The sequence below is a fragment of the Pygoscelis adeliae genome, unplaced genomic scaffold (genome assembly GCF_000699105.1).
Source record: "Pygoscelis adeliae isolate BGI_AS28 unplaced genomic scaffold, ASM69910v1 Scaffold47, whole genome shotgun sequence".
Taxonomy (NCBI): domain Eukaryota; kingdom Metazoa; phylum Chordata; class Aves; order Sphenisciformes; family Spheniscidae; genus Pygoscelis; species Pygoscelis adeliae.
In genome coordinates, this window is record NW_008825255.1 from 2,047,337 (window position 1) to 2,064,989 (window position 17,653).

The following is a 17,653-nucleotide window of genomic DNA, read 5'->3' on the forward strand; positions in this document are numbered from 1 at the left end:
ACAGAAACAGCTTTGTTAAAGAATACAACACTAACTGAATCAGCAGCTGCTTTTATTTCCAAGCCAGCGGAGAAAATTCTGTTAGATAAAGTTGAAGTTATAACTGGAGAAGAAGCAGAACACAATGTATTACAGGTGTGTACTTCATAAAGCCTTGATGGTGAGCAGTTTTGTTGTTGAAAAGAACATCTATATCTATTACAGATTGCAGCAATCTGAAAATAACTTCAGTTTATATTTTAAATTTTAACTTTTCTTAAGATATGCCTCTGTTAACCCATTTTTCTGTAGGCTGCTATTTTCTTTTTCGTATTATATTTGTTCATTTTATAGTCCCTTTCAGTAGGTGACTGCTTCAGAACTTCATTCTACAGTTGTATTTTATAAGCATCTACACAGCATACCAGCAGTAACCCAAACTTCAAAATTGGAAGTGATTTGAGTAAAGACTTTTTTATGACAAAACCTTTTTGGGAAAAAAGCAATGCGTTGTCAAAGTAATTAGTTTTATAGTTAATCTAAAATATCAATGAACTTTCTAGCCCAGCAGGACGTATCTTGCTATTCTTCATCTTCAAACTGTTATTTCCTCAGAAAATAGCAATGATGTATATGATTTTCAAAATCTTAACATTGAAAGGTACATTATTTTATCATTGATTAAATCTTCTGTCCTGTCAGAACATGGAAGTTTTACTCTTTTTGGAGTAGTACTCTCCCAGTAGTGGTACTGGTATCCTGGGCTGCATAATGTTTCTAATGAGTGAGGGAGTAATGTAAAACACTTGCAACAAATTCAGCTGTGCTAGTGGATATCACAGACAAAGAGTTAATGAAGGTGAAGTAATTGAAGAAGTAAACTGGGATTCATGTTGAATGTCTTCCATGACTAGCAGAAAGTTTAGCAGAGATCTGGGAGCCATTTCATTTTAAGTAATAATGGTGATATATCTATATATCTATCTTTGTATACATGCATATATGGATGTATTAAAAGCCGAATCAAAAGGTTTAAAAACATAAAGTTTTAGAACCAATAAAATTGACATTGACTGCCAATTTCCATCATGTATTTCTCTTTCAGATCAACTGCAAGCTCTTTATATTTAATAAGCTTTCTTTAACCTGGATTGAAAGAGGCAGAGGATCCCTGAGGCTTAATGACACTTCTAGTGGTAAATGTGGACTGTTGCAGTCAAGGCTAAGTAAGAATTAAATAACGAAGTAACACATACACCAAACACTAAACTTGTACTATTGCTGGCTGGAATAAGTTTAGTTCAGAACATTTAAAACTGAGTAGCTAGTTTTATTTAAGTCAAGTTGCTGAGAATCTTTTTAACATTGCCTGATAAAGAAAGCTGTGTTACGGACTGAGGCACTGGGCAGTTTTCACTCAGTGTGTACCCTCACGCTTGCATATGTTGTTAGGTTCTGTGTGTTTCTACTGCAATGTATCTTTAACTCAGTCACCAGTCTGACAGTTTGCTCTTTGTTGATTCTGCTTTTCCACGAGCACTGTTTCAAGTCACTTCTGGAATGTTGTTTTTACTGTGCTGTCATTTTTTGTACTGTATTGCACAGTTTCAGCACATTATTTGCTTTGTATGCCAGATGTATTGAAAGAAACTAATACATTTTGGTATTTAAAAAAATAATGAAAAAAAACCCCTCGCCATGTCAGGTTTTAGACCAAATTAAAAAGAGTAATTCATGAAAATACTAGCTGCATACAAGTGCTAGAGAAAACTGCTGCAGTAAAAATGAAGATGGTTCCAATGACTTATCATATAAACCTTCTTATTTTAGTTATGCGAAATCAAGGCAGCTTGAGACTGATTCTCAACACCCGACTCTGGGATCAAATGGTTATAAAAAGAGCAAACAGAAAGAGCCTGTGCTTCACTGCAACAGACCAAGAGGACCACTCTGTTCAAGTATTTCTAATTCAGGTAAACAAGAGATAAAAACCCCACCCAAATCCCCATTTCATCTCGGACTCTGGAGACTTGCTGAGGCTTTGGTTTTAGCAAATGGCCTTTTATGCCCTGTCACGCTATGCTTAGCTTAGCTGTTACATGGCTTTTATTATGAAATGAGTTAGAAGTGCTGTCCTCTGGTATTTAAAAAAAAAAGGTGTGAAGATGGGATATGGCCTTAGGACAGACATTTCCAGACTCTGTTTCTCATACCGTTGATGGAATGAGTATCATTCCAGAGTCATATGCAGCAATTACTCTTTCTTATGGAAGCAACACTGTAAGAATTTCTACACGGTATTTACATGTTCATAGATTACTTTGGTACAAGGCAGCAGCTTTCTGCCATGGTTCTTGACACAGTGCTTGCAATAATCCATCCAGTGTAGGACCTCCATTTCTCAGTTGAGGAGAACACAGATTTTGCAGTGTCACCTTACATAAGACAATAGTCTTGGGAATCCTGGTTTTCTCTAGCAAGGGCTGATAAGTTGAGAATGGAAATGTGGTGGACTTATTTGCAAATAAATAGCACATACGTCCTAGGTTGGGAAGTGAGAGCATCCACATGAGTTTAAGAATGTCTCCGGTTTCCCCAGTAGACATTTCGGGGAAGGGTTCAGCCTCCTGGGCAAGAAAAGTAAATCACCACTTCCAGGAGGTGTCACATGTCATACACAAGTAAAGCACCATGCACTGTATATGCAAGCACTGTAAGTCTTATCACTTCCAAACAGTGATTGACTTAACTATGGCTGTGCTGCACACCTGGTCTGCATGTGAGAATTAGAAATGTCCTAGATTTCCAGATGTGCTGCAGTTTTTCTAGCATATATAGATGTAAACATTCCTTAAATTCTGTCCTGGCACTTCTGGACGTGAAAAAAGACATGTATGAGGAAACCAAGATACATGACAGCTGTATGTGTGTGGCAAGGGTTGCAGGAAGCTGCCTCTACAGTCATCACTGAAGCAGCTGGTATCCATCCCTATAGCTGGTACCCAGCCAAACTAACACTGAGACTCCCGAGTGTGGAAGGCAAATTGATCAATGCGTGAGACACCCAGCAGGCATCACAAAAGCCTTGGCATGTAAATCAGGCTGGACTAGTAGTCAGTGGAGCCCACTCCTCCAAGGCACCAGCAGATATTTTTCACTGCCATTTAAATTTGTTTTTCCCATGTCACATGAATGATACATTTGGTTCAGGGATATTATCCAACGGGCTTCTCGTGAGTGAGGGAGAAGAGTCATATGATGCTGACTACAAAGCAGGCAGTCCACAAGGCTACCATTAGATTGGTCCTGTAGTAGTCACCCAGCTTTGTGCAGAGGGCTGACTCTGCCCCCTCCCCTCGTGCTTGTTTCTCCCTCCTCACTTTTGGTGGCATTGGAATTTGTACAGCTATGAGTGAGGCACAGCAGGGAACTGATCTGGGTGGTTTTGTTCATTTTTGCTAAGTTAGTTTTTTTAGCTTGATTTTATTCACCTGTTATCACTCTAACGGTGAGGGTAGAAATGAAGAGTCAGAGGATGTATGGAGGTGAGTACACCCCTCTTGGCAGAAGCTGGAGTTCATGTTAGATTAAAATGACAGAGGAAGCCTGGCTTTTGAATGAATAAGTAGAAGGCTACATTTCAGCTTCAGTCTGAAACGGTCAGACTGAATAGCTGCCTTTTTCATATTTATGACCCTACGTTTCCTGAAAAGCTGTGTTATCTTGAGAGCTTGGATTTGTCCACTGAGAATTGCATTTGTAGTTGAGACACCTGAACAACTCTGAATTGCTTTCTTCTTTGCCTGGCTGTAGTGAGAGAATTGTTTGCTGCTGCGAGTCTGAGTAGCACAGAAGGCAACCCTGATCTGCTGCTGCTTCCCAATTCGTGTAGCTTTTCCACTGGTACTCACTGAAATGTGTCATTCCAATCCAAACAAGACATACTTCTTCCCATTGCCAGATAGAAATTACTCCACATGATGCACAGAAGTGGAGAACTGGGCTACAGAAAAGACCACGTGCATTCAGTTACCCTCTGGTAGATGATTTGCTTTGTAAGAACAAAAGAAGTACTCTACTGGCACTTCTGACAGCACCCAAATGCAGTGCTTCTAGGAAGCACAAGCAAGCATGCCCACTTTGTATGGTCTGTTCACCTCATCAAGCCCCAGTGTCTGTGTGTTGTATTAGGCATGTGAGAGCATGCACCCCTACTTGTTTCCTTTGCTATCTATTTTATAAAGTGATTGTCCCTGAATTTTTCTAATTCCTTTTTTTAAACTTTTATTACTATATTTTTGGCCTGTTCTTTTTAGTTTATACTGTCTGGCCCCACTCTCTCCTGAGGCAGCAAATACTAGAAGTTCTTACTCACTCTGTGAAGAAGCACTTTCTTTTACGCTGCTCCTCTACTGCTTTCACTAAGCATACCCTAATGCATTTATTGTGTGGTCTGATGAACAGCTGTACCACATTCAGTTTATCCACCCCTTTTATAATATTGAAAACCTTAATTATACCCCCTTCTCATCCTTCTCTTCAGACTGAAGAGTCTCAACTCTTCATAAGTAGCTGCACCACACCCTTGATCATTTTTGGTGCCCTTCTCTTTACCTTCTTTAATTCTGCTATATCCTTGAGATGTGATGACCAGAGCGGAACACAGTACTCAGGACATGGCTGCTCGAAGGTTTTATGTACTGGCAAAATGCTGCTTTGTCTGGTTCTGAATACCCTTCTTGGTGATGCTCATCTTCTGTTCAACAATAGCAGCAGAATTAATGGTATCTTTAAATTTTATAATCACAAATAATTTTTTGTAGTTAGGTTTTAAAATTCTTCTTTATTCTGTAAACCAAAATGCAATACATATATTAACATTTCAGTGCTTTATTACTTCCAGAATCATAGTCAGGAATTGTCTGGAATATCAAGTACTCAGTACAAACTGAGCCGTTCTTCAGGGGAAATAATAATTTTTAAGCTTATGTTTCTTGTAACTACAGAGAAAATAATCAACAGCTACATATTATAAAACTCAGACCACTTAAAGAAACTTGACATTATTTGTATTTAAATTTATTTTCTGAAATTAATTATTAAGTCTGAATCTTCAATGGATTGTTTTGATTAAAAAGGACAAAATACAGCTCTTTCATTACTTTTGAAAATTTCTCAGTCAGCTTCTCTGTGAAAAACAGTGATTTTTCTCAGTTAGTTTGGACTGTATGCATTTTATCTTATGCAGGCAAGCTCAAAAGACACTGGATACCTCTATGCAGCAATACATCACCGCCTTGTGGCACTGCGAAGCTTTGCTGAGCAAGAGCCAGATGCTAATCAAGTGGACACAGAGTCAGAAATAGCTTTTCAGCCATTAAACTGTGATAGCGATGATGAAGATGATGAAAAAGTAACTCAAGCGAGCAGCAGTGGATCAGGTAAGCAGAAACTTTCCTGTGATCCTTTCAGGGTAAGCAATGAATATTACACTTCTTTTTTTTTCATGTTGACTATAACTTTCATCTGTTACAAATACACCTTTTAAGGTAGAAGAGGGTAATTCCTTTTAGTATTTTGGCTTACTACCGTTAAAATGCAAGGTTTTGCCAGATGAAGTATCTACACAACTTTATAGCAGTGGAATACTCTTTTGACAAAAGGCTGAGTGTTAAGAGATCTTAACATTGTCAAGCTTTACCTAAAGGTTTCTTCAGTATATTTAAGTAGAAATGACTAGAAGTGTTGAGATACTAGTTGTTACTTGAGTAAGTGAAAGTTGAGTCCATTCACATCAGCGATTATGTAGTTACTAATGGCTTCAAGCATAACGTGTTTACGAAGGTATTTCTTATGCACCGGTTAGCTTCATTTAAAACACTGATTCTTGATCAGCTGTAACAACTACCTCACTAGGAAATTTGCAGGTCAAGATTTACACACCAGTGTTGCCAGCTTTCTTCAAAAAAACAAAAATGTAGGCTCCTCAAAGTGAAGCATACAACTAAAACAAGATACAAGGGGAAAGTTGCTAACTTAATCCTACTCTAGAAGCTGTTAATACAGCTCACAACAAGGCTGGGGTCACATTTGCAGAAAGCAAGGCAGAAACAGCTGTCAGACTTCAAAGCTCTTCTATCTTAGCAAAAGACAAGTCATATTTCTGGGGCGAATTCACTTGCTTGTGCCAAACTGCTACAGTGGATACAGGAGCTGCCAACTACGTTCGATTTTTGTAATAGAAGGACTACCGCAGGCATGTTTGAGTTGTTGCTCATAGCATTAGTTTCCCTCTTCAGCTGAGTAACATACTGTCCTTATATTATAAACTCCTCCTTTTAACAACTATTCAACAAGAATCAAGTCATGTACGAGTAACAGCTATGAGTGACTGTTAGCTTAAGGAAACAAGTCTTTTTTCCCCTTTTGGCAAGTTTGCAGTTGCAGTTTGCAGTCCTTGTTCCCATTATTAATTGTTGTTTAACTACATTTCAGTAGCATTCAGTGCTCTAAACAAAGCATGATGCTCTTATACAGCATTTTTTCACAAATACCTTTTTTCTGTTTAGGAAATGGGAAAATTGTTAGCTCTGAGAACTCCCTGGATTGCTCCCAGATAATCAAACATTCCCTCTGTAATTCCTAAATAAGTCTCTATTGACTACAAAGAGTTTCTGGTAACTTGAAAACTCTGGATGGAGCTTGATTCCTTTCCAGAATTACTGATGATAACAACCCTTTGTTCTTTTAGGGAAAAAAAAAAGAGGGGAAGGGGATGGCAAAGCAGTGTAGGAGCACAGATTTACAAGTTAAATATTTATTTTGATTTGCAGAGACTTCTGAAACAAATATTCAGATGGCAGCCAGCAAACAGATTCTGAGATATGAGTGTCAGGTGCTGTTTTTTCTTGACCTTTTATGCATCTTTCATTTATGACCAGTTACTGACAGCAGTTCTAACAATCCCTTTCAAGAGCTTTTTTTGATGACTTTGAGCATTTCCTGCTTATCTTAATCTCTTCTATTATTCTCAGAGCCATGAGGTTTTAATTTCGCATAGATTTCAGTTACTGGTATCCAAGTCCCACTTTACATGCAGACATTCACATCTTACACATGCCTGTCCCTGGAACTCCCATTTCCAAAACAGGAAGAAAAATATACCTCGTGGGTTTTGGAACAGGTTGAGGTCAGTTTTAAATATCAGTATGGAAACGTCCATTGGGATGTAAGAGATCAGATCCTGCACATTTAACAGCATTTGGTTTAAGTTTTCATTTTCATGCTTTCATTTTAATTGAAGGATGTGCGTGAATAAGTCATCTCGTTTTTATTCATGTAACTCAGTTTCAGAGATTACCTCTCCTTAAGACTACTATAAATGTTAAGAAGCGTAAGTTCTCCGTGACTGTTTCATTACAAGAAATACAGTTAGAAAGTATGCCTGCATTTTACTTCATTCCATTCTACCTGTTTCGTCTCAAAAAACCCGATAGTTCTTTCTTTTCTTAATATAGGCACTTTCCTTCTTGTTAAACTGAACTAACACAGTTCCCTAGATTATGCTATGTATTTCATGACATGGTAAAAGACAGGAAAAAATAGATGAGAATTATCTCTAGTTCTAGAGACTGAAGAAGAAAGCAAATATGATACACGTAATAAGTGAAGTGTTATGAACAGTAAAGTGATTCTATATGTTTGCCAGACATTTTTGTAAGAATTTTTTACACAGAATTCCTAACTATAACATCCACAGGATGTTAATGCTCTATAAGGACAGTGTATAAGGTAGTAGACATATTTCTACCATTTTACAAATTCAGTATAGGCATCTACCCTAAAATTTTTTAAATTTTTGAGTTGCTTTACTTTCAAGTGGCGATATTGATTTCATATAGTCCATAAAGAATAAGTTGCTGTACCTGGTATTTTTATCAGATCATATTTCACCAGTTACAGCTTGGATATTTTTACCAACAAATTGCTCTGTAAATCTAAGTGGAGAGAAAAAGAACAATTCAACTTTGAACAGATTTTCAGAGTGGATGGGGTCAATAACTCTCTGGGAAGTATTCATCTTTTCCCACTGACTACAAAGTGAACTGAGGAGATGAATTTAGACTAGACAGCAAACTTCTAGGCTGACCAAAGTCAAGCAAATCTCTTCTTCCATTTCTTTCATTGCTAATTTATTTCTCTGCTAAGTATTGTAACTATGTTTGCCTCCAGCTGTCTTTGTAATATCTAGCTGAGGAAAGATCAGCAGAATTCTTTATTATGCATATGAAAAACTTTCTCACGAAATAATTTAACAAATAAAATAATAAAAAAGCTGATATGGCAACGTGTGAATGATTGGACCAAGAGTGCTCCCTTCTGAGGGAAATGCCACTGGCCTCAGACAGTTGCATGACTCTCCCCTTTTGTTTTTCCTCTCCTTGGGCTTGTAAACCTTACATTCTTTGCTCTGTAGTGTATCTGCTTCAACAAATAGAACAGAGAATTCCCCTTAGCCGGGCATATAGAATAGTCTAGTAAGGGAGCACGGTCTCCTGGCAGGCAACGAGTTGCACCTGACCGCTGTGGATAAAGAGGACCTAGCACCCTATAGGTCTGTGTCCCGGGCGTGTTTTGCAATGAGTAACATAATGTCAAACTGTTGCCACTACCTCCTCCTGCTTTGCTAATAGCCCTCAACCATCCATTTGGGGCTTTCCTGTATGTTGGCAGACCAGTATCAGGTATTTGTGCAAACAAAGTCTTCTCTCTCCTGTTTTTTAAGCACCTTCACTACAGGCAGTTACAAATTCAGCACGTGGGAGTACTGAGTTGCACTGCTAATATGCATAAATTCCACATATACTTATTGGATAGACAGTTCTCTAACGTAGACAACTCTTGCAGGGTGCCCATCTCTTCCCACTGGCGGCATAAACAAACAAGGTACCTATGTCAGGCTCAAAAAATCATCCTGCCAGGACATGGATCTGTTAGGGTCCAACACCTAAGCTTGCCATCGGTAGCAGGTGATCTGAAGTCAGTACTTAGACCCATAAGTGACTAAGATGTCTCCGAAAATGTTACTCCTTGCTTCTGACACTTCTAAGAGATTTTTCCATGTTTTCTTCATAGCCATAAGGAGATTCTGTCCTTGTTCCAGAAGAATGCATTTTGTTTACATTTAGAAACAGGTGCTGTTTCCATCATGGTTATCTGAAATAGCGGAAGGTTCTTAAAGTGTTGTAACCCCGTTAGTATTTAGAAAGAACTGTTATTCCTTAGAGGCATAAGGCATTTATGAAGTATGAAATGTCAGTCATAGTAGTAGCATAGCATGGGGCTGTATGTTGTATGGTTCCTATGATTTCTATCCTTTTCCCGTTTCTGATTTTGCAGGAATTTGTTTATTTTTATCCCCGAGGGGGAACAGAGAAGCCGGAAAAGTACATGCGAGAGACAAGGATGACAGTGTCACTAGGCAAAGAAATGCTTTATGCATTATTTGTTATACTGCACCTCACCAATAACTCTCTTAAATCTTCTCCTAACTTCATCCTGATTGAGGGCTACTCTCTTTTGATTGAGGTGTCCTCTCTTTCCTGGCATGAAATTTTCTTTTAGAAGCTATTAGGGTGAATTCAAAGATGCTGGAGTCTAGGACTAGGTAAGTCCCAAGAAGTTTCTCCATATGTAGCCATAGACCTCAAGAGAAAACCATAGTGTGCAAAGACATAGTGTGTCCCATATGGGTCCAGCAAGAATTGAATGGATTTTGGAGACTACTGCTGTTGAGAGCCGGACAGTATCATACCACAGAAGTGCAACCTTTGTTTTATTTTAGAGATGTTTTCTAGTCCACTATACACGTACCTCCCATGTTGGCCTCATTCGGACTCTTGTCATCTGCTGGTGTTTATGAAGATTTAAAATGTTACGAGAGCTTTTTTTATTTTTAAGTAAAATACTTTCGAAGTTCTTAAAGGAACTACTGTTCAGCAACACCATAGGAACTCCTGAAAAACTGCTATCTTTCTTTGACATTTCTTGTCAATCTAATTTAAATTCTAAACAATTGTTAAGGATTCCAAATCATAAATCTAACACACACACACACACACACGTGATAGTGATTTAAACTGAGGAAAAGTTAAGAATTAACTTCTTTGTTGGAGTCCAAGTTTCTGTATTCTTTCCAGCAGTTATCAATAACATCTAAAGCAGAGAAGAAAAGACAGCTCTCTGATTGGAAAGGGGGGGGATCAGATTTAATATTCTGACAAACACAAGGCCTTTCATTTCACCTGTAAGAGGTTTAAAACCTTTAGTAAGTATTTAGCGGTGGCCAGATGGTAGCAGCAATTTTTAAGCAGATACTGAGACAGTGATATTAATGTGTCTGGCATTAGCCAGCTATATCTACTTTCTGCAGATGAGTCAAAGTCATAGAGATTATGCACCAGAAACACCCCTGGGTACTTTATGATGACCAGTGAGTTATTTGAAGACATGTTGGATTTCTCACAGTTTACTGAGCATCTATGATGAAATGTTAAAGACAGTGTTTCCCGTATAGAGTGAGATGACCTGCATCCCAGACACACTGTCCTATCTAGACATCTGAATCCTTAGTGCTTCTGTGCTTATCTTTATTGACATGGGGGGTCACAGGCTTCATTCACTATTCACATGCTCAAATATTTGTGAATAATCCTGTGTTATCTAGTTAGATATTTACCTAAACCAGGAACTGATCATATCCAAACTTTAACCTACTGCTTTGGTATTATGAAATGCCGGGTTGTTTCAAAACACGAATACACTCAAATGAGCAAGATTTTTTTAAATTCTTTTTCAGATCATTCTAGATGGAACCACAGGCAGTCTGTAGTCTGCTCGTGACACCTACCAGAAGTTACAACAGCACGGCTGGGAGCTCATCCTCCCAAAATGTCTAAGCTGACTCATCAGTCCCTGGAGAGAGGAAATCAGATGCATTTTGCTTTATGACTTTTAAGCAAAGATTAATTTTAGGGAGAGCTTAAGTTTAATACATTGAAAAAGAACTTAAGATGCACTTCTAAGGATTCCAGTCAGCCTGCTTTGCACTGAGATGGGAATGACACAATGGCTTCCAATATTCAAGAAGTGTTACAAAGGCTTCGGATTTTAGAATTAAATATATTTAGATGCATTGTTAAAGTAAGCAATTTTATAGGTAACAAATGTTTATTCATCATATTGATGGATAAAACCGCATAACCATGAACTAGTAATATACGTGAAGAGATATTTGTTACTTTTCATGTTATTTAAAAGACACATTTGGAAAGATTTACATCAGGCTTCAGTGAAAACATTTATTTAAAACTGTGTGGTAACATTCAGCATCCTGTTTTTAAGTACAGAATTGGGAGGGGTGGTTTAGCATGACCAAGGCCTATAGAAACAGCCTTCATAACAAGGTCGTTTTGGTTTGTTTTTTTTGTTGGTTTTTTTTTTTTTAATATCTGGAGTTGTATACTGGTTGTAGAATTTTGTTAAAGGGCAAAGAACCACCATCTGCCTTTACAGCCGTAAGCACTAGAATTCACCACGAAGAACTGCAAGCCAGTTCTAGGGGGCTTATGAGCTTTAAGATCTAGAAGTGTATGTGCTTGCACTCATGAACACCTTTTCAGTTGTGCAAAACAAGCACGCACACTGCTAATTGTCCATTTGATATATGCAAATAAATGCATGCACAGTATAACTAGATATCTGCATAAAATTTTCTCTAAATGTGTGAGATTATCTGAGATTACTTCTGCCTTAGCTGTAGCTATCCCTAAACAGCATCATTCCTTGAAATAGATGAACGTTACATATCCTAATATGTGCAATAATCCCAACAGTGCCAAAGACCCAGCCACTCTGTAAAAGTGATTCCACAAACTACCGCCTTCTACCTAACCATTCTCATGAGGAATTAGAAAAATCACTTCTCTCTAATGCCACCTGTGAATTAAGACTTACTGGATCATTCATAAGCCCGTGCACAGTACAGACACCATTTATGCTCTGTGTTTTCTATTCATTCTGTCAAAAGATAAAGAAAATATGTCTGCAGTCATTCTGCTGCAACTCTCTGCTGCCTTGTATATTGTTGGTTACCAAATATTATTTCTTTGTCATCCTCAGAGCTGAAACAATGTTCTGAAATATCTGAACTCCTTTTAATTAAGGTAATTGTAACGATTTCTCAGTCTTAAAAGCTGCATCACACCTGAAGAGTCAAACTACAATTTAGTTTTCCCATCTGAATGTATGTATGAAGTTGGAAGAATAGCAGCTTCTTCCTGAATTCTCAGTGCCCTGTGAAGATTAGCATCCAGGTGAAGCTGAACTAGCATCTGGGTTATGCTGAGTCCTAAATAGCCTGCCAAAATTAGCACTTGTCTGGCATTGATTTAGCATCTGGATGACAGTAAGCTTATCGGGACTGGATTTTTGCCTTCAGGAAAAGGGGAGTGCTTCACAACAGAGCACCTGTGTCAAACAGTGAAGCACTGGGATTCTCTTTGACTCTTCAGACTGCCGATAACAAAAACGTTCTTTCCATAACTAGCTGTACATCGTGTCCTTTTCTATCAGCCTCATTCCTGACCACAACAGTATTTGCATCACTGACCTTCATATTTCATTGCTGCAGCTCATACTCAGGAACAAAGCTCCACGTTATAAAAATTTCAGCAGTTGTAAAACAAAACAGCCCTATGTATTTAGCAACAGGTCATGGTGATAACTGCCCTGGAGTTCAGCTGGCTATGCACTGAATGCAGAGTTTGATTTCAAAGTCTGTCCTGATAATCAAAGCCTTCTGTGAAATAGGATTTAAGCGCCTGAGTGTCATGATATCCCTCTAAATTCTACTACAGCTGTAAAATCCTTGGCAAATGAAGGAGCGCTCCAGAGCTGGCACAACAGAACTTTCGCAGACACAGGACTGAAACTTTGTCATGTGCTCCCACAGCATGAGGAACAAGGCTTATGATCATTCACAAATAAAATCTCTTTTGATCTGCCTCTTCCCAAGATCGCCTCATGTATGCACAAGTATACACACAAACACACATGCTCATGCGCACACACTCCTAAACATGAAGCTACGTCGCCTAAAAGCTGAGGAGGAAAAGAGATGTTTAACTATTTTGAAGAGTCTGGATACTGTGGTAATAGAGGACATATAAATACGTGTATGTGCAGACATACTTGTGGTATGAATTTTTACTCTTGAGATTGTAATACTTTATTTATTCTATTTAGTCTCATTGCACTAAAATCCATTGTTTCGCAAGACTGAAGGTATGCTAATATGTAATAATTAACTTGGTTTTAAAAATGTACAGTTTGTCATTTTATGACAGCCGGAGCAACAATTTCTGTGTCTGAACAATAAAAAATTTTCTTAGCTCTTTAATTTCCATCTAACTAGTTGCCTTATTTTGTGTCCCAGTTAGAGCTTCCTACAGACAGTTCCTTCAACGCTGCAGAATTTCAAGCCTGCTTTCCTAAGGAAACAAGATTTAAACAGTTGTGTACTCCATCCGTCGGTCTGTCAGACCCACTTTGAGCCCACTGTTCAGTTTCAGAAAAAACTGGATGAAAAGAAAGCTCAAAGACAATTGAAGTTCTTCATGAAAATTGGCAGTTGCTGAGTGACAGAACTCAGAGGAAGGTATCCTTTGACGAAGAAGTTTCAGGGTAAGCTTGGTATTTTCTGTGAGGCTCATGGGGTTGAGTGGCGCGCGCCAAGCTGCAGCGTTTGCTGGAAGGGAAGAGAACGGGAAACCATGGAAGGACGGATACTGGGATTACTGGGGCTGAAGAGGGGTGTAGGAACGTGACCCAAATCCATATGAAACCAGAGATCACTAGTTTGTGGAGCAAGCTGTTCTTCTACGTTTTTTTCAGATGAATGTTATTTATTTATTTCTAACAAATCCCAGTGATTAATTGATACACATAAGGGATGCAGAGCTGGAATGTATTATGTATTAGTGCAGTAATAATTTTGAAAAGGAGGGAAAACTAACAATTCCTAATATAAGGCTACATATGCAGATACCTGCCGCTAAGCTTACGAGTTTCTGGCAAAATGTACTTGGATGGGATAGCCTACATGGCTTATTTTGCGTTCTGGTGGCGTTTGTATCTCTTCCTAAATCTTGTCACTTGGGTTTTTGTGTCATGGTCTTTAGTGATCTCTGAATTAGTTTTGGTAAACTGTATGAAGTTAAGAGTTGGTAATGTCTCTATTGAATTAATGAATATGGGGAAAACCTGTAGCACATTTGATACTGCTTTCAGTGCTATTGACAGCCTGTACAACACGGACAGGGAGGGGAAGAGCATCCTCTTTTCCCTAGCTGGGTTTTAGAGGACCTACCACTGGGGCATGCTGGCAGGAAAGTCCAGAAAAAGCATACATTGCCTGTTCTACAGCAGTTACCTGTCTAAAAAGTGGAGTTCAGATTCCTGAGTCGTCTTTCACAGACGCTGAAGTTATTCTTACAAAATAATGTGTCTGCAGCTGTTTGAGCGTATTCGGATTGCTTCTGAAATGTTGAAGTCAGTTGTGTTAGTCCACTTCAGGGACGATGTAGTTTGCTTTGCATAAACAAAGTCTGGGAAGAAAAGTGGAAAAGTAAATTTCTGTTAATTAAAACATACTCTAATGATAAAGTGTGGACAAGAAAGCTTGCCCCTTCTCATTAGTTTTGTTTCAATAATTTGCATTCATAAGAATAACTGCATTTATTTTGCTTTTTCTGAAACATCCTCTGCTATTTTGGAATTTATGAAGCAAATTATATGACCCAACTATGTCATCATCGATGAGGGTACATACGTTGCAGTCAAAATGCAAGCACACACGGATAGAATCTGGGATCAGAAATTCAATCAGACTACACCTGCTAATGTGTTCATCTGCCTGCTTTGTAAGATTCTGACGTGTCACATGAGTGACGTGTTCTCTAAGCATTAGTCTGGAGTTTTCCTCTGAATAATCAGAATTAACAGCTGTGGTCAGTTGGGCTCAAAATCTGAGGACTCAGTTTTATGAAATGTTACCATGATGGTCTGTTTACCTCCCCCTCTGTGAATGCAACTAACACTGATAGCATTATCATTTTCAGCACAAAGATAGCACTATCATTTTCAGGTATCAGTAGTACTTAGGGGCATATAAAATCTAGAGAGTGTAAATGACTGGATTAGTTAATTATATAACTGGTTATTAATTAAATGATCACAAGAAGGCATTACTCACAGACTTCAATAAGGAGTAGAAATGAACAGTTGTCCTAGATTGTAACTGCACTAGAAGCAATATGTAAATTCTTTTGGATGAAAAAAGGCTACATTTGGGGACCTTATGTAAAACTGCTTGTACAGTCGTGCATTGCCAGTTTTGCAGCTAGTATAAAGACTTAGGAATAATTTAGTGTTTACATAGAAAGTTTTCCAGTTATATTGTTTTGTAACTCAGAATAGATTATTTTCAGTTTATTACATTGGGGGTTTTTAAAGTCCACTATGGAACTTGAAGAATGTAGAGCTAAGGATGCCTGTTTTTTTATGGATTTGTGTCTTGACATTTACCTCATGTATTATAACTCCTTGGTGTTTAAAACGGGCATTACTCTGAAGCTTTTTCCTTACTGCAGGCAGTATGAAGGTATCCATTTCCATAAGGAATTTTTAAGTACTCTGTGCCCAAAACAAAGTTGGTTGTGGTCAGCCAAGGGTTTAAAAATTTATTACAGTGGGAATTCACCCCTGCTCCGTAGTCGTATCCTATAAGAAATACCAGGCTAAAATGCCTATGCTTATTAATTTAATTCTGTGTGAACGAATCTGTCTTAATGCACTGGGTATATTGCTCTGAAGTCATTGAAGATGGGGTATGAAGACATGTCATATGTCACAAACTGTGACATGTATTTCAAAATAAGTAGTGTCATTTGACAGATACTTGTGTCTTGTTCCTGTGTACCGGGTGTATGTTCAAATCAAAAGGTGTAGAAAGGGAGAGGTTAAGTAGTGTCTGTTGAACTTTTTGTAAGTAGGTCCATTTACAAAGTACGATGCAAACTGTAACATTCCACAAACTCTATTTTATGTGCTATGGAAAGTTTAAACCTTTTTCCACATAGTCAATGGTGTGTCAGATGGTCTGTGTACCCTTCAGCTACTCAATCAGAGACTTCCTTCTGGGAACCCTGGATGAATCACTTCACGCTCCATGCCTCAGCTCTGCTTCCAGAACATTAAGATAACATCTACTATTTTGAATTTACATTTTAAAATATATATTTCATATTTTATGCTTATAATACTTGCTGTGGGCATTAATTCAAAAGACCATAACATGATAATTACATGGCCTCAGAGTAAAATACCGCTCCATATTCAAGCTTGCCTTAGTGGTTGAAGCAGATTTGTTTTTCAAAGAAAGATCAAAACAGTTCAATATAAATAGGTAATACATGAAGGACAGAATCCTAGAGGTGCAGCTCAATGGTCAAATTAAGTTATAAAACAGATACCATTCAGAGCAGAGCTGTAAATTTTCAAAACCTCTGACATCCTTTTGGTCTCCAGGATCTCGTATTATCTACTGCTTTGTACAATCCAAAAGTTAATGGTTACACAGAGTGAGGCATTTTCTGGTTAGCAAGGGAATTAGTTATGTTTAATTACTCTCCTGGTGATCTGTTTTGTGGTAGTTTCCTTCAAGGCTAAGCTAATCAGTAGACAGAGAATCCTCCTACCCATCAGTAAAGACTGGATGGAGCTTTTGTATACAAGAGTAGGAAAGGGCTGAATGGCTTTAGCTATGCTCGCTTCCTAAGGCTCTCTTAGCAAAGCCCTGTAGAAGGGTGCTGTGCCGACAGGTAAAAGCTGCTGCTTCATGCCTCCCCACAGCCAGAGGCTGTGACTTCCTCCCAGGGAAAGAACCAGGCACGAGGCGAGCAATGACAAAAACATGCGCAAATGAGGCTTTCAGTGCGGAAGTACCGTCTGTGAAAGTCAGTGCCTGAGAAGGCAGTTATTAATAATGATGTAAAAACCCCACAGTACTTCTAGATAGCTTGCTTACAGTATTAAAAAGTAACTTGGGATCATTTAATTTTTTTTACCTGGACTTGCAAAACGCGGACTCGCACGCACTCACAGCCTTGCTGCACAGGTCTTTTCCCAAGCCTGCTGCTTTCACCACGCTGCCTTTTCCTGCGCTTCCTCGGACACCGCGATAAATGTAACGAAGACCAGAATAGTCATGAATAAGAGGTGGACTTCGCAAATGACGTTTCGCATCAGATACTCACAAGATGCAGTATTTAGTCCTTTTAAAACACAGAACCTGTTGTGTTTTCCTAAGTTCCAAAGTCCTTTTCCTCAGAGAAGTTTAACTAAAGGCAGCAAGCCAGCTTCCCAGCGAGGCACCTCACCGAGGTCCACCTCAGGGTTTCCAGCCTGCTTAGTACCAACGCCTGTCCCCATCAGCTAACGCAGAGGACGCAGCTGCCTTTATTTTACAAACTGTTAGCACAGAAAGGGGCTGAGCGGAAGGCCGGGAGGGGACACAGGAGGTGCCCCTTTGCGGCGGGGGAGCCGAGGCAGCCCG

At 38.7% G+C, this 17,653-nt stretch overlaps 1 protein-coding gene across 1 annotated transcript in view; it reads left to right on the forward strand.

Moving 5' to 3' along the window:
• Positions 1-17,653, forward strand: part of RANBP3L (RAN binding protein 3-like) — a 56,620-nt gene that overhangs the window by 14,398 nt on the left and 24,569 nt on the right. The window contains exons 9-12 of the mRNA XM_009329456.1: positions 5-135; positions 1,085-1,205; positions 1,810-1,952; positions 5,228-5,452. Of these exons, the coding sequence (XP_009327731.1) occupies positions 5-135; positions 1,085-1,205; positions 1,810-1,952; positions 5,228-5,452 (620 nt within the window). The remainder of the gene's footprint in view (positions 1-4; positions 136-1,084; positions 1,206-1,809; positions 1,953-5,227; positions 5,453-17,653) is intronic.